At 38.4% G+C, this 21,272-nt stretch overlaps 1 protein-coding gene across 1 annotated transcript in view; it reads right to left on the bottom strand.

The window, feature by feature from the left end:
• RHOBTB3 (Rho related BTB domain containing 3) overlaps window positions 1–21,185 on the bottom strand; it is a 50,828-nt gene extending 29,643 nt beyond the window's left edge. Inside the window, exons 1-6 of the mRNA XM_019656280.1 lie at window positions 20,898–21,185; window positions 20,507–20,732; window positions 15,699–15,885; window positions 7,033–7,187; window positions 4,264–4,375; window positions 1,451–1,816 (exon numbers count right to left, since the gene is read on the bottom strand). Coding sequence (XP_019511825.1) covers window positions 1,451–1,816; window positions 4,264–4,375; window positions 7,033–7,187; window positions 15,699–15,885; window positions 20,507–20,732; window positions 20,898–20,899 — 1,048 coding nt within the window. The 5' untranslated portion in view covers window positions 20,900–21,185. The remainder of the gene's footprint in view (window positions 1–1,450; window positions 1,817–4,263; window positions 4,376–7,032; window positions 7,188–15,698; window positions 15,886–20,506; window positions 20,733–20,897) is intronic.
• Between the last annotated feature and the right edge of the window lie 87 nt (window positions 21,186–21,272).

The following is a 21,272-nucleotide window of genomic DNA, read 5'->3' as shown; positions in this document are numbered from 1 at the left end:
AAGAAAAGCCAAACACTTCCTTCATTGTTCTCTAAACATATCATTAAAGTCATTTTTTTTTCTTTTAACATGAAAACATTTTGGTTTTTCAAAATTAGTCTTACATCCTGATCTGTGAGATTCTAGGTTTAAATATAACAATCTAGAGTACTACATGAAATCTTTAGTCTGGTTTACTCATATGATGATTTGCAGCTACTAGAGTCTACTCATTAATTTAAGTGACACTAACAGAGGACCTGCCATGTTTAGGGCACTGTGCTGGTGTGCCCTGAGGAGTGGCCATTTGTGCCTTTTCCAAGCCAACATTCACTGACAATGGGTTTCACACCTACCACTATATTCTACTCTTAAATATATATTTTAACCCACTTAAATCCACATGTTGCAACTGTACTTTTCACAACCATTAATTTTTAACTTATAAAATTATATAACCACAACCCAAATGAAAAAAAGGAAAATCTTATTTTTAGCATCAATCGTTTCAACTGAAGGTTACCCCAAACTTTCTTACCTATAGGAAATGATAAGTCTTTTCTTTATTTGCAAACCTTTATAAATTTCTTATCTGTCCCCAATTCTGAAGTCTAAAAACAGATTATAAATGTTTCTCTAGACACATCCCAGAGAGGAGTGACCTTAACCTAGTATTTCCTCAGCACATGATTCCAAGTGGAAAAAAACAAAATTAAAAAACAAAGAAGTTCTCAGGAATTGTATATTTAAGATGCTTCCTTAAAAAACTATTTTACATTCTTTTTTTTTTCATTCTTATATGGGATACTTAGATGTAAGACCTTTAATTCATTAGCTAAAATGACTCCGCTAAAACTTCTGTTCTTTAAAACATAGTTGCTACTGAGTTTTTAAAAGGACAAGGAGAAAAATAATGGATAAGGTGAATCATAAAGAGTACAGTTAGAAAAAACAAAATCTGAAATAGTCATAGCCAAAGCTGATCAGATCTCAGCCTAAACTACCTTTAGATACTGTTCCCAGTTCCTACATTGAATGCAATGACCCTGCTAATTTTCTCTCTTCAACTCCTTCCAAAATTGAAGTGTCAAACAGAAAAGAGAATATATGGCTAGGTTTTAAAAGACATAGGCACTTATTTTCATATACACCTGGAAAATTTTCTTTCTTTCAAGTTAAACTGGATAATAAATTCTTGTATTTTCATATTTTAGGTATTTCTTCCTCAGTAGGAAAAGAGATTATTGTCTTTACAAGTAGATTTAAAACCAAGGCAAGTAAATTTGTAAAGAAGATGGAAAGCTTGGACCAATGCCTATACACAAAGCAAACACTATTTCATGTATTATATAATCTTCACTTCAGATGACAGAAAGAGGATTAATGTAAAACTAACAAACACATCTAGGACCACAGGCATACCTCATTTCAAAAGCTTAAGAGAATGTCTCAGAACCATTTGAACAGGTACCTGAATAAATGAAGCGCAGAATGTCCGATAAACATGAACAGAAGAGGGCATCTTTAACGACGACTCGTAATGGTGGGTTGCCTGGAGAATCCTGGCTAGCACCTGGAAACACAGTATCTCTGTTTATAGCAAAGAGATCCTGGGTAGTTCGGATGATACTGGAATCCTGAATGTCAGCCGGGCTCTTCACGTTGAAAAGTAGCATAAAAACATGGCTGACGGCGCACAGAACGATCTTGTGGGCCTCTACAACCTCCTTTAAATCTGGGTTGTAAAATACCACGTCCACACACTGGCAGCAAAACAGCAAATTATTTAAGTCGGAGTTATAATGTGATGCTTCAGCCTTCAAGACGGGCATTTTTTCTGTTTCAAAAAAAGAAAATAAAAGTAAATTACTCTTTAGGTCTATAGACCCAATGGTTTCAGGTTTACGTTAAATACAATAAAACAATATTTTTTAATGCTATTAGGTTAAGCCACATGAAATTGCCAACATTTGGCCATTTTTGACCTACAAAAACAGCAACTGTATACAGTTTAGCCTAATGAAAAACATATATAAACAAAACATATATAAACTAATTATCCAGGAATTACAGGGTTTCCTAACATGGACACACAGAAATGCTGTATTTATTTTTTCTTGTGCAAATGAAAAACCTACTAATGCCATAATGAGCAATAAAATAACATTTCTCATTATTTCTATGTCCCCAAATAAAACGGTCTTCCAGATACTGACGTTTAGTATGCTGGTAGTCATCGTTATTTACTGTCGCCTGATTAAAAAATTCCAACAAATTTCTGAATAAGTTCTGACGAACCCAACCGCACATCTGAAGACCTTTTCCTCCTGGGACTGGAAGTGGAGGTGGAGGGATCAACTGTTAAAAATGCCACTTCTCAAAGCCAGGGCTCAGAGTCTTGAACTCTATTGTTTGAAACCATCTTGACCATCATATTTTGATCCTAAAATTAGCATAAAACTATATGCTTTCCCAGAACCAGCTTTGTCTCCTCAGCACTCTTCAGGTAGTGTTGTCCAGGCTCCCTAATTTCCAAAAGAGGATGCAACCTTCCATTTCCTAGTTTGATCACTAACAATATAGACTAGGCTTCAACCAATTCAAAATAGCTACACAGAGAACCACAGTATAGGCCCTCATCATAGACCCTAACTGTAAAATGTCTGCTAACTTTTATCCAAAGCTGGGCTGAGGAAAGTGTTATCATCTTTGAAGGGTTGCTTACAGGATATGCAGTCACCTAAATCAGTGAGTTTCAAACTTCTTTAGCAATGCAAATTCTTTATTCTAAAGCCAAAAAGTCCGGTCTATAAAATGAACAATAACGAGGTAATTTGGGGCCAGGGTTTTTCTGCACTGAACCCCACCCATCGTCCTCTCCACTATGTGAGGCACCTTCACAGACACTTATAGGCTGAGAACAGTCGAAAAGCCTCATGCCCACGAGCCCAGGATCTGTCCTTAGGACAAGTCAGACCCAGAATGAATGTATACGCAGCCCTGTACCGTCCTGACCTCCTGGGTGATGTTCAGTGTGATACACACAGCTCTCCTAACAGAAAAGTACAAGATACAGCCTTGTGAAAGTTGAGACTCCATTTGTGGATGGGCCACGTTTGAAGGCCCCGGCCACGGTATCACCAATTATCACGATATCACGGTACCCCCAAATGTACACCCGCGGAGAAACTTCTGCTAGTGCTAAATGACATGAAACACTTTGCTTTCTCTGAAGAGCTGGTATGTTTTCTCTTCTTGATTAATAGAAACTAAGAAATTATCTATCTGCATTATTTATTTGGCTACTCCCGACCCACCCTTTCATCCTGGAAGTATTTAAGTCCCCAGTTTTTGCTACATAACAGACCATGTCTCTCCTTTCACGTTGTACACCAGGAAGTTCAAAGCCAAGTGGGTATCATTTATGGTCTATATACCTGCATTTTTAAAAAAAACAAAAACAAAAACCTGGAATTGACTTCTCATACTAATTTATATTTTCCTGATTTTTAATTTTCATTCATTCATTCATTCATCATCAAATACTTATGAAGTACCTACTTTTTAAAGCAATATCCATAACAAATTGATCTGAATAGAGTACTACTCCACTACTATAATTTTGTACAAAATTATACAAAAAATCCTAGTAGTTGATGTAATTTTATTAATTTTTAACTATTTTCTTCTAACATTATAAACATTTTCAAACACTCAAAAAAATGGAAAGAATGACACAATGAACACATATATATCCTCCCCTTAAATTGTGCAATTATTATACTTTCACATTCACCTCCTAAGAATAAGGATATTCTTCTATTAACTGAAATAGCATTACAATACATAAAGAAATTAACGATAATTCCATAATGTCATCTAGTTTTCAGTCAATATTAAAATTTTACCCAATTGTCCCTAGATCATCTTTTAGATGTTTTTATTGAACCAGTATCCAATCAGACTTCATGCATTGCATTTGGTTGTTATTTCTCATTAGACTACAATCTAGAACAGCTCTCCACAATACACACGATTGTAAGAATCTACAGGTTCAACTTATTAAGACAGTAGTCCTGAAAATCTGGTTCAAGTTCCACCTGCTTTAGAATTACCTGGGGAGCTTCTTTCAAAAGCAGATTACAGGCTCCATCACAGATTTACTAAATCAGGATGCCAGGTGAGTCCTAAACATACTCATATACGAGAACAATGGCTCTACAACTTGGGAAATGATCTATAACAGGTATCAACTGCATGTCTAGACATTGGCTAATAATGCACCTGGTTGTTCAAGCTGAGGTGGTCGAATTCCATGAAATGAGCTGCTCATTTTTCTTTTCTTCATTTTTTCACTTGTCTTCTGATTTAAGGCTTGAATCATAAAATACTCCAACTAAAACATGAATCAAGTTTTAATTAAAGCTCCAACAAAATTATGTATCTGACATGATTATTGGTACCCCAAATCACATTGGCCAAATGTTTTTAATGCCAGTACCATCTACATGTAAGCTTTGGCAAACACTCTTAAAAAAATTTTTTTTTTCAAGTAGAACAGATTGTGCCTTGTCTAAACATAAATAAACGATCCATTCAAGAAGGATCTGTTTATTTTCTTGAGTCATCAAGAAAGCCAAGCAATACAACTGTGTGTTTCAATAAGCACCTCGTGGGCAACCACAGCAAGTTAGTCAAGGGAAGAACAGATCTGGCTCTATGACACATATGCTCATATCAACTGGGGAAGTTCACATTGCTCTATTCTTCTTCCTGAATAAAAAACATTGAAATATATCCTTCATTTTATAAATTAAAAATCTTAACCATGTGTGAAGCTGAGGCCTGTTCTATACATTGTGAGGCAAAAGTACAAATGGAGGTTCAGCTACCACATACCTCAATATTTAAACCATATCAATCAAGAAAAAGGTATGTAAAAGATACTCTATCTGCCTGCTTTGACAAATATATCATCCTAAAAGCCTGGAAGGCCAGGTTCAGATTTAAATTCTCAGGCTCCCAGCTCTCCATGCAGTCCTGGGGGAGCTGGACCCTAGCTCCAGGGCCCCAAGACCGCCCCTTCTCTTCTCATCCCTCAGGCACCTCTCAGGTCTATGGTGCATACCCCAGCAATGCGCTCCACCTTCAGGAGGATGGAGCCAGGAAAGAGGCCTGCACAGGCCTGGGAAGCAGACCCAGGGCCAGCCACCCAGAGAATCCCCAGGGCTTGGGCTTTGGAGCATGGTCACACCACTGTTCAATACAGCTCTGTTCTGTGTTGATGGAAATGTTCTGTAATGTCTGTGCTAATCAATACAGTAGCCACGAACCACATGTGGCTATTGAAATGTGTGCCTGAAATGTGGCTAATGCACCTGAGGAACTTAACTTTTTTATTAATTTAAATATAAATAGCCACATGTGGCTACTGGCTGCCATAGTAGATGCTGCAGGTCTAGACGGGGCTACCAGCTCTGGTGGGCACATCCCCTTGGCTCCATCATCTTGTGCTCTCTGGAGAGGGGTGCAACTAGAGGGCCCGTGTCTCCCTAGTCCCAGTCTGAAGGTAACATTGCACAGTTCTTCAGCCCTGATGCTTAAACACAAGATTTTAAATGCTCTTCTCACTATGACATCATCTCCTTCCATATTTTTGCAAATACCCTGATTTCTAATGCTCAAGATCTCATTGTACTTTACTTTTCAAAAGAGTCTCAAAAGAGATCACTCTGATCTTATTTCCACATTCTCATTAAGTCTTGAGTTAAGGAAAAAAGAAATCGCCGTGTTTTTCTCCCAACGTTGACCACCTCTTCGATCCTCATCATGCCTCCTCCCCTAACTGCAACACTAGGTATTAGGAGCAAAGAGAAACAAAGAAGAGAAAGAGAGTACATGGTCGTTAGGAGGTTGGAGGAGTGATCCTGAGTGTTGCAGGTTCAGGAACCTGACTGGAGAACAGGCCTAAGGACCCCCAAGCGAACCAGCCCCTTCAACAAGTGAAACAAAACTATCTTTCCCCCTCGTCCTACACTTCCTAGGCATTTTAGATAAATATGAGTCTTAAACTAATTAAGATTTTTTTTAAGCCCCTACGATATAATCCGCTTGATAGGAAAAGTTAGGTTCCACCCCTCTCTCTCTCTTTCTACACACTGCTTATCCATATAAATAAATGAGACAAAAGCGTCTCAGTCATTGATAATATCAATATTGTGAGTATATCTCCCTAATGGTTATTTTATCTTTGGCTCTTATCTGGAGTTTAGTTAACTCCAGAACAAATGAAATTTCTATAGTCATCTGTGGAGACCTTCACATTTCAACATGAATCGACATAATGAATGCTCTTGCATATTGGAAAGGGTACTTGATGAAGAGCTAGGGAACTGATGGAGAAGTCCGAAGCGCTCCTGCTTAATGTAGCGTTTACTTGGTTTAAACCTCTTACTGACATTTACTAGCTATGTCTGTTGAAAGGAGTCACTTCTTAGAGGGTTGGAAAGATGGTGCCAAGATGGGGCTCAAATGCCTGCAGAGCCCACTGCGACGCAGCAACAAACCCTGGCTTCCTACATGTCCAACGAGAAGCAATTTGTGTAAGTAGTGCCTCTGGATTTTTCTGAGCTACACCAAGATCAGAAGTATATGAAATCTTGCCGAAACACACATAGAGAAGAATGATTCTTTTCAAGTGGTAGATAGAAAAGGAGAGCTTTCAGGGCCCGCTCATTCAGGCTGCCAGGTTCATTGAGTTGTTTAAAGATTACCATGAAAACTGACATCACGGGTTTGTGTAAGTAAACATGCTCTAATAAGTGGAAAATTCCAAAATACCACACTAGACAATAGAAAACGTTTCATCTGGAGAGAAAAATCAAATCAAATTTTATTCTAACAAAAGCTTTTTTCTACTTACTCTCATGTCATTTCTCAAGGCTAAAACTAATCATGCTTTTAAAACCAAAGTTCTGATTGAGGCTCTGGACCATAGCTAACGAGCCAAGCAGACAAATGACTTTAATGTATGTAATAACAACTTCCACTCACCACTCCTCCAAAATATTTTCCTATGTAGAAGTCATCAAGGCTGTGTAGTTCCAGATAGGTAGCTCCTAGTTCCTTAGCAAGCTGGATTCCCTCGGTCGTACTGACACAGCTCCCTCTGTCGGAGGTACATAGTGGGCACGTGCAAGGTAATTCTTCTGAGAAAATGAAGGTGAACAACAAAGAGCTTTGCATTTAAACAGCAAAAAAAGAAAACAAAGGAAAAAAAAATACATAGACCATCTGAGCATTAAACAACAAATTAAGAGTTCATACCAGAAACCACAGTTCAAGGGCATTTAATACAACCATGATCCACTAGACTCTGAATGAAAGTATCAATGATAATCGAAAGGTCCCTGAAATAAACAAGCTTTAAGTGCAAAAATAAATAAATAAATAAATAAATAAATAAATAAATAAATAAATAAATAATAATAAGCAAACAGTGTTTTTTAAAATAGAAGAATTTAAAAGTAGGTGAATGGATATTACCAAGGCAATTACACTAATTAGACCCATGAGTCAGTGATGGCAGGTCGGCTTCCTTTTACACAACCCTGACAACCTAAGTATCAGTACAAATTTAACAACGTGACTGCCCACAGAAACCATGGAAAACAGTGGGTTGATTTTTATTCTTTTTATAATAAACTTAAAATATATTCGCTAAGTTTGAATAGACCTAATACTTTTAATAAAATCCTCAACTTGGCCTGACTCTTCAAGGCTGCACAACTGCCACTCTCTTTGTAGATTTCATATAATGTATGTTATTAATCCAGACATTTCAATTATTAAACTCTACAGCATTCACCTGCAGAAGCCAAATTCAATCACTCTTTGGCTTTTTTCTTCAAGATTAAAAACAAAACAAAACAAAACTAAAGGAATAAAAAGTATTTACTCAAAATGTGAACTGTCCCAAGATTCATGGTTGTACCATGTACAGATCTATGGCTGGGAAGGTGGCAGATCAGCTCTTCTATAAAGACACTCCTTCACAAGGCTAAAAATGTACTCGTATGTTCAGTCAACTCTGTATTTGTTAGCTAGCTTCATTTTGTTTCATGCCAAAACATCAGGTACGCATTGTTCAAAAATAGCCAAGTCCAAAGGGGGTAAATACATCTTTAGAAATGCATGTTGTTGTAGGCTGGCTTCCCTGGGAAGCAGACTGAGATAAAGACTGGTGTACAGGGGTTTATTGGAGGTGACCTTGGAAACAACTCTGCAAGACTGAAGGGATGCATACTGGGCAGAGGGAAAATTAGAAATGCCATATATTGTAGTTGCAACAGAGATCTCAGCTGATCCTGCAGGGGGCTCCAGAGCCTCGATGGCCCTTGGAGTGGTTCACCATTTGGGGAAAGGCAGCTGGGCCTTTGTATTCCTAATCCACCAGTAATTAGAGGAGAACTGCCCCTGGGGAGGGGGCCTAACCTTGGGAACCCCAGCTTCCATCTGCAGAGGGTAATGCCTGGAAAGGGTCTCAGTTGTGTGTCATCAGCAGCCAAGCCCAGTGACTGAGGGAGTACAGTGGCCCCGAAAGGGCATTTGGGCAACTCTCCACAGCATACACGTACACAACAAATTTCCTACCAAAGAACTGCATATGGATGGAGCACAAATGAGTCCATATAGGGTGTATGCCAAGGATATTAGTCCACATACATGACTTAGATCATTTTAGCTTCACTGAGAGCATTTTAGAGCTCAGAAGCCATGTATATATTCACACCCTTGTTTTATAGAGAAGGAAACTGAGGCTCAGAGAGGTTAAGTGTCTTGTCCAAGTCTCCTTGTGCTTTGGAGATGGAGAAACAATAATAAAATTGTTACTTGCTCCACCTGATAAAAGGACATCAAAAAATAAAATAAAAATTTAGTTTGAGTAAAGAAGTATAGATTTCAAACATACAATGATTTAAAAATTAAGCTTGGGTTCTCTAAATTATGCCATAAATTTTAATCAGGGTTTTTACATTTACTTTTTCTAAGATCACTTTAGGTTTGGAGCAAGTCAAGTTTTCATACAGTATTCAGCCTATTTTGAAAAATAACTCATGGTATTTCACATTCTTTACAAAGCCTTCATAAACAGTGCCTTTGACTTTCTGAAGACAGAGGCCTTCTTATGTCTACAAAGCTCTCCTTATGTTGATGGAAAGGAGTGGGTAGGCAGGTCATCTTCTTAAACTTTATTTCTACACAAAAATCAAGCCAAGTCAGTAGTGTTTCAAGTGAAAAATTAAGTGAACACAATGTAAAATAATCTTTAACAAATTATCTTGATGTGAGGGAAAATACAACCATATCAGGTTTAATCCAGCTGAGTGGGGTTTTCCCTTGTGAGTGGCCAGAAGCATCTTACTGACACACATGCCTAAAAAGTTCCTCCTTATATCCAATCTTTGTATTGCCTCTGTGTCACAGAAGACATTTTTCTTTACACAAACCCAAAAGGGAGAATGCCTAGTCATGATGTGTCGGGTAGGCGAATCAACAAAACACATGTGGATTCAATAACCCTTCAGTGAGCATTTCATCAGGATCAATCAGAGGGCCCCAAATAATTTTAAACTGTGGTGCCTTCTTTAGGATCTCACTCCTATGTGCCTACCTCAGGGTCACAGGGACCTGTGAATCAGAGTATTATGCTTCTAGTTAACACTGTGGTTTTATTTTTCTTTCCATATATGTTGTCTTTTAAGGTGGTACCACAAAACGTCTATTATTTTAAAGCAAACACAATGTAACTCTGGAATTTAAATGAAAGGCATCTCTTTCAAAGCAGTGGCTTTGAGAACCTGTAGGGTGAGCCTTACAATGTTGCCAATGCTTGAAACTGTTAGAAATCCTTCTAAGAATACTAGCCTGCAATGTACTAGACTCTATCAGAGCTTCAAAAAGATAAGAAGACGGGATGTCAGCTTTCAGGAGCTGAAGGCTATGAATACACCCTGGGCATGTCTGGAAAAATGTTTCTACTTTAAAGATAGATTCAACATTTAGTAAAAGTCAAAAACCTATTCAGAGCCAAAAATGATGAAGATATACACAGTCAAGCTTGTCAAAACATGGGTAACAAAGGAAAGAGATGAGACATTGTGTTTGCTGAACTAATTCTCAAAAGAGACCAGGAGAGGAGTTACGAGGAGAATACCCTGCAGTTTCATGTATTGCAAAAGGGACTGGTGGGGGATGGGAGGAACACTAAATGTCCTTGAGTTGAATAGCCAGATTTAGCTTTGTAATCATTTTGTGATCACATCTTAAATCATAAATTAATTTCACCTCATCAGTGAAATTGATTTTTTTTCATGTATGTATGTCATTCATAAAACCATCCAATCCCTCATTGAACAAATGTTTATTAAGTACCTACCACAAATCACATACTAAGGATAAGGACACACTGATAAAAGCAGCTCACAGTCAACTGAGCCAAGACAGACATGACTGCAAACAATTATAACATATAAGTAGTAAAATAAAGGTGTACAAAATCACCATGGGAACAGAGTATCTTCCTTCTGTCCCCGTCCCCCCCACCCCCACCCCCACGGGCAGATTATGGAAGGTTTCACAGAAGAGGTAATGATTTAAAGAATAAGTATGAATTTGCTATGCAGGTAGGATAGCGGGTGTGCAGAGGAGCATTCTAATCAGAGGATATGGCATACACAGAGGCTGGATAAACACATTCACTTCTAGTTTCAAGACGGTCAGCTAAAGCCCACACTGCTATCTCTTCTTCCTGCTAAATCATGAAATGATGACATAAAGTAAGGGAGGGGAAAGAGGAAAGAGGAAGGGAGAAAGGGAGAGATGGGGAAGGAGGAAGAGAGCTGTGCATATACAGCAACACTCAAAAAATCAGAGGAGAGATTCTTATCAGCCCCAAAACTAGGAATGCCTAAGAGACTGAAGGCAGATGGTACAGGACCAAAAAAAGGCTGAAGCTCAGAGTACAGGTGGGACGTCAAGCATGTACTGTGGCAACATCAAGAATGCTTACTGCTTAATGATGGGGGTTGAGGGTGGGGGAGAGAAGGAGGCCCAAGGGCAACAGAGTGGAGATTAGCTGGAATACCCCAGGGAAAGCAGCTAGGCTTGCAGATCCTGTGCATACTCCCACTCCCACCCCCCTACAGAGAACAGCTGGACAGAGGAGGAGGAAGGCATCCAGCCATCAGGGAATCTCAAGTGGAAAACTAGGCAAATTAAGAATTATCCAACATTTGAGAAACATCCAGACCATGAAATAAAATCTCATCAAACGGAAAGACTTATAATGCCACCCTCAAAACCAGACTTAACAGACTAATCAAAACAGAACCTGAAAATAAGTACAATTAATTAAGAGAGGGCATTTTTAAAGTATTTATATCCTTAAAACAGGAACAATAAATTATGAAAAAACAACCAATTAGAGATTGTGGATATGAAAAGCTGTTGAAACAAACAAACAAAAATTTTAATAATACAAAATAGCAAAATGAACCCAGCAGAACTAATTTGTGAACTGGGGGGAAAGAAAAGTTGAAGAAATTCTCCCATAATGCAACAGGGGGGAATAAAGCGATACAAAATGTAAAAGAAAGATACGAGAAATGGAGGAGAGATCCAGAAGTTTCCATTTCAGTCCAACAAGAGTCCCAAAAGGAGAGAATAGAAAAAAATGGAAGGAAGGTAATATCTGAAATCAGGAAGTTGAGACTCTCAGATCTAAAGAAAGACACTGAGTTCTTCAAGTAGTTCAGTGTGATGGGCACATAAGACAAGGGATTGTGTCTTGTGTCCTACAAGGTTCTAGAAGTAGTCAGGGGCTATGTCATGAAGGATCTTGTATCTTAAGTAAGACTTTACAATAGAAAGTTATTTAAGTGACATAAAAATACCGGATTAGAATAAGGGTGTCAATGAAAGAGCCGAGAAGGCATGACACCTAAAGTAATGAACACCCCTAGAGCCCAGATCTTGGTTTCTAAATATCATTACTCAATCCAAGGTACCAGGGCTCCCTGAAGAAATGACTGATTCCAGGGCTGGGGCAGGCAAAGTCTAAGGAGAGCCTGGAACATCTTGAGCGGAAAGACTCAAAAATTAATTGGAGTTAGCGAGAAGAGTCCCCCCACAGGCAAATTTGGGGTAATTTGAGTATCAGAAAGAATAATAAGAACATATTTTAAAATACTGAATTTAAAGAGCAAATCCATGAAAGATATGGGAGCAGAAAGAAGGGAAAGCTCTATTTACAGAAGAATACTAATAAGTGAAGAAATGATAAAAAAAAATCACTATTGTACAACCACAGTTATCAGATCTGAAGGAATTGTGCAAAATATTGGGCTTGGATTCTTTAAAAATGCCAATGTCATGAAAGACACCTCCTTCCCTTCCTCACCCCCGAAAAAGGCTGGGGATCTGTTCCGGATTAAAAAACACTAGCAAAACATGACAATTAAATGCAATGCGTAATCCTTAATGTCATTCTGGATGTTAAAAAAAAAAAAAGCTTTGGAATAATTGAGAAAATGTGAATATGGATATTTTAAATAATAGTGTAATAGATAATAATAGTTACATTTCTTGAGTGATGATTGTATTACAGTTAATAGGAGGATGGCTTGTTCTTAGATGATGCAGACTTAAATAATTAGGATTGAAGAAATCCCATAATGTTTACAGTTTACTCTCAAATGGTTCAGACGAGAAAAGTGTATGTGTGTGTGTGTGTGTGTGTGTGTGTGTGTATAATTTCTAGGGTTCACTGTCCCATTCTTGTCAATTTTCTTAGCTTTGAAATTTTGCAAAACAAAGTTACGGAAAAAGAAGAAAGTTTCTAAAGAATTTAAAGTATTGAGAATCATGATCTGATTTGTATTTTAGGATGATTATCATGATCTGATTTATTTCAGAAAGAGGCAAAGCAGAACAGGAGACTAGAGGCCAATTTACCATGATGCTGAGAAAGCTTAAGCTTCAGGCCCTTTTCTTGTGAACCTGAGCAACAGATTCTTTCCAATGGTCATATGCTTTGGTAAAATTTGTAAAATAAGATAGTTTCACTACATTTGATTAAGAACACTATCTCTTTCCACTGCAACTTACTTCACCTTTTGTCAGGCAGCTCTAAAGTAACCAGGGACATTTGGAGGATTGTGCTAAGAGGAATTTAAATTTAGGTTTAGTGAGGTATCATTCGTGGTCTGCAGTCACTTCCTTGTACAGTGAAGTGTCCTGGTATATGAATGGCCTTCAGGAATGTTTCTGCCACCACTGTGCTAATTTATTTGGTGTCATGACACAAAGATGCCAAGCTGGAAGACAAACACAACACAAACTGTGGGGCCCAGAACCAATATGGAGAGTAAAGAAATATGCTAGAAGAATAACTGATTATCGTTTTCTTCTCTCTATAGAAAACCTTAAAAAGTGGTTAGCATATGAAGAGGTGCTCAAAGGCTATGCAGCCCCCCAAAATTGAAGAAAAGTTAAAGAAGTATCAAGCTGTTAAATAATAGAAGCATTTTAAAAAAATACTTGCGGCATTTGACAGTTTTTTCAGATTTGTAGTTTCTTGTGCTTTCTTTTCTCTTTCTAAATAAATATTCACTTTTGTACATATACATATCTGTAATTTAATTTTTTCCCCTTACATAGAACATTTCAAATTTTATAAGTTTTAGGTCCTATAAAATCTGGAACTGCCCCTTCAGGAGACCAAAAAGAAGGCCACCATGACAGGTAATTAAATGACCAGAATCTGAAATCCAGTGTAGATATAGAGAAAACAGTTTGAGATTTACTTAAAAATGTTAACTCGAAAGAAATTCTTCATCAACCAGCTGTGGGGTATGGGAGAGGAAGCTAGGTTGATAAGTCTAGTTTGGGTGAATAGATAAGTTTGGCATCATTCACCAAGATAGAGAATTCAGTAGAGAGAGGAAGCTGTCTGTGGAGCTGTGTGGGTCACGACAGAGACTGGAGCCACAGACCAGACTGGGTAATCATCAGTCTCTATAAAGCACAAGCAAGGGCAAGCGATTAGCGGGCTCACAGTGAGAGCAGACAGCAAGAAGAGGTGAAATTGAAGTATGGAACTTTGAGCAACAGCTACAGGATATGTTTGTATATGTGTGTAAGGTGGCAGGGTTGGGGGACAGTAAAGAGAACAGAGAATTAGGACAACTGGGAAAGAAAGAGTAGCTTTATTAGGAGGAAGTTACAGAATTGTACACCTGAAACCTATGTAACTTGACTAACAATTGTCACCCCAATAAACTTTAATTTAAAAAAGAGGAATGTTTGAATAATTTCAAAGAGAGAATTTTTATTAAAATGTATTCAATTTGGCAATAAGCATATAACCTGGTAACCCTGAGTGAGAATGAATTGAGTGTAACTGTAAAAGTCAAAATCAGACTGTAGTGCACTGAAGAACGAATGGGAAGTTAGGAAGTGGACTCAGGAAGTTTGGAGGGCACTTTCAATAATCATGGCCAGCAATAAAGAGAAAGACAGGAAAAGAGAAGGGATGTGGGGTCAAGGAAGGGTCAAGTCTGCTTTATTTGCATCTACTAATGCTACTCATATACCTACCTGATGACCCAACAATCCTTAGATAACAACGTAAGCAACGTCGAAGTGAGAATGGATAAATAAATTTCAGCATATTCATACAATGGAATAATATGCAGCAATAAAAAGAATGAAGTATAGGTAAGCACAACACAGATGATCTCAAAAGTATTATGCTAACTGAAATTAGACACCAGACACTACATACTGTATAATTCCATTTGTATCAAGTCCAAGAATAGGTAAAACTAATCTATGTTGTTAAAAGTCAGAATAGTGGTTACCTCTAGGGAGGGGTGTTATTAAGTGGGAAGAGGCATGAGGGAACCTTCTAAAATGCTGCAAATGTTCTACCTTGATCTGTATGATGGTTGCATGGATGTATACATACATAAAATGCATTAACTTTATGTTTTTTTATGTTGCTATCCCTCAATAAAAAGTAAAATAATAATAATAAATGATAAATGAAATGTTATAAGAAGCTTTACTGAGGAAATACCACTAAAAAGAACTATAAAATACCACCAAATGCATTTTGAGTTGGCCCTGATATATTTGACAATAATATGTATACCAGCAACTACAGAAACTGAACCAACTTAATCCACCAGCTACAGAGTGAGCAAGCCTCCCTCTTAGGCAGTGTTGTCAGTGTATTCAGCTCACTCATTGCTATCTATCTAAAATCCCTGCTCCCAAGCCCACACCCTTATATGGACAATCAACCCTTCCCAACTGGATAGACCTTTAGATTGTCAAGAACAGGTTTCCAGGGCTCCGCATCACCTAATACTGTGCCTGTGTCAGAAGAAAACAGTTATTGCCTTCCTTCACTTCTGTAGAAGTACAATTTAGAAGACAAAGTTGTACCCATCACAATCACAGCAGAAGTTTGCAATATTTTCCTTTAATACCTTGTTATACTATCCAAAGATAAAGAAATAACAGTTGGCATTTGAATCCAGTTATTTTGTTTTCTTTTTAAAAAATACACCATATTAATCATTAATAAACAGTTCTATTTAGAATTAATTTGGTACCTGCACTCTCAATAAAAAAAAAGAAAATTAAATACTTACCATTTTGTCTGGTACCAACAGCAGCAATGATTACTGGAACTGAGTTTAATGCTCTTTTTATCACCGGAATATAATTATCCTTCACTTCGTGGAATGAAAACTTGTCATTTACGTTGTATTTGATTACAATGATGTCAGCACCACCGATTAAATTTCGAGAGGTGTACCAATCACTGTCAAAAATGTCCTAAACCAAAATGCAAAGAACAATCTTTAGTCTATCTACAAATCAATAAGAAATAAATTATAACATATTAGTTTAAATTTTTTGCTATATTTTAACTTTTGGAAATTCATAAAAAAATTTTATTTTACAACGGTAACTACATAAAATTTAAACTCTTTAAAGCCTACTTACTTTTTTTTCACTTTTGTTTATTCATTTAGCCTAGACCACTATGCAGTGGCTAAATAGAAGACCTAGAGAATTCCTGAGAGTCTGACAAAAGAAACAACCTCTTTCAATATTCATATTAAAAACTAAGCATTATGTTTTAAAACTATGCCTTATTTTTAATATCACCTAATAATTTCAAAAATGTAACACTATACATTAGATATAAAAGCATCAGTATGAAGGAAGAATCAAAGGATTTTCTGTGACCCAGTTATGGATTGTTCAGTGTTTTGAATTGTAATACACTGTGAATTCTGTGGAGTTCCATATATTTTATCTATATTTTCAAAATTCATTTATACTTTTCAACTTTATGATACATAAAGCTGTGGACAGCACTGCATACATCATGTACATGGTGGAGGGGCACCTCAATAAAAAGATACCGAGTATTATAGGGTGCTTACATGGTAGGAAATATATTTGCAATTCATGTATTTTGCTCATATAAATCTTTCTGATTTTGAAATCTTTATTTTTGGGTTACAGTTAATAATATTTATATTTAGAATTGGAGCCAAAAGTAATTTATTAGGGAATCCTATGCCTTAAAATTTAGTGCTTTAATATTTTAAAAATAATTTTTCAAAATTTTTGTGTGAATAATGGTATAAGGAAAATTATCTTTATGTATCTTAATACCACTGCTAAATATGCATAATAGCTTTCTACTCATAGTCTAGTTAACTATTAATCATTATTTGTCCTTTCACATGGCCTTTAGTATGTATTTCTAGAATGTAATAAACTAGATTAAGAAAATAGCTATCGGGCAAATCTGACCCAAAGCCTGTTTTTTGTGAATATAGACTTATTGGAACACATACCACCCCACCCCCCAAAAAAGAAAATACACAGCTAGATGTGGATAATGGTTCCAAAAACTGTGGAGCTATGTAAGTTTACACGTTAAAACAGGGTCAGTAGTGTTTGAATCAATCAATCAAGATCCACGTACATGTGACAGAGCTTTTATCCTATGATGGAATATTCTGGAGAGGTGTTATACATCAATGCCCTTTTGCAGAGAGAGCCTCTTTTCATTAGTACCTCGCCAGCCCCAGCACAGCCTCTCCCAATTCCCTATATCTTCCCAACCCACCCACTTCCTACAAGTACACTCAGAGTAACAAGAATGACAGAATTTTTAGACATGAATACCCTGCTGAAAGTAGATGGACAAAGCATTTTTAAAGGAAGATGAAAAGAACAACAACAAAAGAAGGGCAAACTATGGGACTATAAAGTACACAGTCTTGCACTTAGCAGAGAGTGTAAGAGTAGGAAGAAGTGAAGTGGGGCACAGATCAAGGATATGCGAAAGCTTCCCAGAAGAGCTCGACACTAATTTCCAAATCCCAAACCACAAAACCCATTCAGGTCCAACTGTATTTGTTACAGTATTCAAGTTCAAAGTGTATAAGTATAACAAGGTGTATAAGTATAAAAAAGAAAAAGGACAACTTCAGAGGAATGGGTTACAACAACAAAAGTGGGACCCATATAAGCAGCCATTTAACTCTGAGAGAAGGAATCAAAAGTTACTGCTCTTTGTATTCCAAAATAGTTCAAAATTCCAGAGTGACTGGAGAGGTGTATGGGGGGAGGGGAAAAGGGAACATTTAAGGGAAAACTTCATGAGAAAATGGGTTTGGGCATCATTAACACTGTGGTATTGAGGCTATAAAGACTTAAAAATAACTTTATTTTTAATACAAGTCAGAGCTTCAAACCCTGTGCATACATTACCTCACTGCTTCTTGTGCAATATTTTTGGTAAACAAGAAAAGATCTAGAAATGAAATAATAATATAGCTGCACAAAAAATGGGTGGGTTTGAGAGAGACATATACTAAAGAATGAGCTACATAAAAAGAAATTTGAAGCACGTTTATTTAAAAAGGGCCAAGTTTACAGCAAAGCTCCAGAAGTGAGGCTACAGATCCACAGAATAAAACTAGAAAAGAGAAGCACAATTATCGCATTCCAATTCCAAGAAAACAACATCACACTTCTTCTCAAACTATGTCAAAGACAAAATGCTCCACTGGTTTCTAGAAATACGAAGGAAATCAAATTCTCCCACCCCTGGTAAATCAGTTCCAGGATTTCCTCTAAGAGATTATGCAACACAAGGCTTGCAGCCACATTTGGAGAATAAAACTCATCTTTTAAAAAAATAATGTGAGTTTTTACAACAAAACAACAATTTTACTCTACTGGAGTTGCAAATACAAACCTACTAAGTACTAAAATTGCCACCTCAATGTACTGTATTTGTATAAACCTTGAATGGTGTGTGGGAAAACTTTACTTTTGCGTAGCCTAAGTGATATATGGCTATACTAAAGTTGTAATAAATACTCCATTATTATAGTAGCTACCATTTATTAAGTACCTATTACATGCCTGCCTCTATATTAAATACTTTATATGTACTACCTCATTTATTTTTCAGCACAGCTCTAGGAAGCAGGGATTATTATGTTTATTTTATACATAGAGAAAATAAGGCTGAGAGAGTACAAGTGATTTACCAACGAACACAGCCACTAAGTAGCAATGTTGGGATCTGAAATCAGGTCCTTTTGATATCAAAACCTGTGCTCTATCTGCTCTGCTGTATTGACTCAGTACATGTCAAATATCAGCTGATGAGTACAATCAACTTTGATATCTCTGATGGACTTTTACTCACCACCAAGAAAAGCACCTTATAAAGAGTAACTTTACAAATGTATTCTATGTCTGAAGACCATTATAACCTAGAAAATGATACCTGGTTACACTCTTTGCCTTAAATAGGGCCAGAGTCTAACCAACAAAAGGTGATTAGCATTAAAACATAACAATCAGTATATGGCAAAACTCTAAACTACCAAGGCTTATTTTAACCTATTTGGAAGATTCAATTATTATAATATATGGGATCACAAGTATTGCTTTTTGCTAAATTAACAACATAAAGGAGACTCAGCAGCTCAAAGAAAAAAGTGTAAAAAATAACCCCAACATCCTAATTCAGCTTATGTTCTTTTCCCTGCTATTATTTCCTCTATTCACTCAATGTTCAACTTTGTGTAAAACCAATACGTTTTTAGGCTTTAAGATCGATCACAGTGAAATGACCAAAGTTAAAATAAGTGTTTTGTTTGTTTGAATGGACTCCAGCCAATAAATTATCTACCAATGCTTCTTATGATCAGCATCATCACTATCATTCACTAGGAGTTTAATAGCATCCCTGTTATTAAAAAGCCTGTTTTTCATTTATTTTAGCATATTAACATAAATTTCCTTCGACTGAAAATTTATGTGGGCAAGTGATCTTTTCCTTCCATAATATGGAAACCTGCATAAGAAAATTTTCTATGTACATTCTATACATTTCTTTAGAAAGCTATATTAATTAGTTCCCTATAGGCCCTAATTCAGTTTTAAACATTGCTGTTTAAATGTAAAATCTCATTTGATAATTTGTATTTTCTTTTTCAGACGACACTAAACTTTCTTCTGTTACAAAGTACAATGTTTAGCAGCAATATAACTCCAATGCCAGTCAAGAACCAGACATTTTCAAATAAGATTAAATGAAAACATTCAAAATACGATGTTATTGTGTACTGAAAACATTTATATGTGTCAGGGAGTAGAGTCCTTTCTCCTTTTATCAAACACTCAGGAATTAGACTAGAATTCATCGTCTTCATTACAACGTCTGTCAATTCGTGCACATTTTAAAGCTTTTTAAAGCTGTATTCGTAATATCATTTCTGATGTATGACTCACTAAAAACAAATGCCTACTAGGGCAAGAGTATCTACATTATTAAAATTCAAACCACTAATTAAAAAATGTCAAAGGCAGGCCAGTCATATAAATGAGTTCTTTAAAATTCTCATTCCCTGTCTTTTCCCCTCCTTTCCAGGGGTCCTATTTCTGAACTGGCCCAGTGAAATGTATTTTTGCTCGTGTTGAGCTTGCAGAGGGCTTTATTTTTAGAACACTAACATTACACTATCACTCAAAGCGTAGGCATGCACACACGCACACACGCACACACGCACACACACACTGCACACTGCTCTCTGCTGGTGAAACCTAGTGACCCCGTCCCTTGGGGCTGGCATATTCAACTGTCAGCGTCTACCAAGGAACAACCCCAGTCGTGAAGTGTAAGCGCTCCACTTTCCCACTGGGGCTTTCTGCCTTCTAAGAGTGTGTTCTCTGGGCTGCCTTCTGCCCGATGAATCAAAGCACCAAAGATTTTTCCCAACAATGTTCGAACACTCCACCCAGGTGACCCGGACCCTTGACATTCATGAGAAAGGGGAAAAGGGGGGCGGAAGAAGGAAAAAGAAAAAAAGGAAAGTTCCGCCGGCTTCGGCACAGGGCGGCTGCAGCCCCTTACCCAGACGGGACAGTCGTGGACCACCAGCTTGACGTTTCCAAACGCGCTGGCCTGATACTCGGTGAACACGGGGCGCGCGACCGTGCTGGTCGCGTTCAGCAACAAGCTGCTTTCGTCCCCGGAGACCAGCGGGCTCCTCCCCAGGTAAGTGCGGATGAGCCCCGACGGCCGACTGTCCTGGTGAAACGAGTCCCCCTCGTTCCCCAGCGCCACGATGTGAATGGACCTGCACGACAGAGAGGAGGGCGCGGGGGAGAAGGGGCGCGTGGTCAGCGCGGGGAGCGCGGGGGGCCGCGGGGACGGCCCGGAGCCCCCGGTCCAGGGGCGCACACACACACGCGCGCGCGCGCGCTGAGGGACAGACAATGGCAGGACCGCGACGGGTACGTACATGATCTCCGATCCAAGGGCAGGGCGGCGACCCGCAGAAAGGCTGCTCCTCACGGCCTCTCGGGCCCGTCGGCGGCGTATTTACCCGCAATCAGCTCATCCCTGGCCGCGGCCCCCTCCCCGCGCCCGCACCGCGGCGCGGTCGACGCAGAGCGGGCCCGCGCGAGCCAGGGAGCCCGGCAGCCGGCGAGGGCCCGGGGCGTGCGGGTGCCGCCGAGTGCGCGCTGCCCGCCGGTCAGGAGGTGCCGGGGAGCATCCCGGGCGGCCGCGCACCTCCCCGCCCGCGCTCCCTCCGCGGGGCAGCCGTCGCCTGCTGCCGCCGCTGCCGCCGCTGCTCCTCCTCCTGGCCGAAGGAGGGTTAGGAGGCGAGCCGCTC

Source organism: Hipposideros armiger, unplaced genomic scaffold (assembly GCF_001890085.2).
Source record: "Hipposideros armiger isolate ML-2016 unplaced genomic scaffold, ASM189008v1 scaffold_257, whole genome shotgun sequence".
NCBI lineage: Eukaryota > Metazoa > Chordata > Mammalia > Chiroptera > Hipposideridae > Hipposideros > Hipposideros armiger.
The sequence above is the reverse complement of the archived record's forward strand: the minus strand, read 5'-3'. Positions and strand labels throughout refer to the sequence as shown.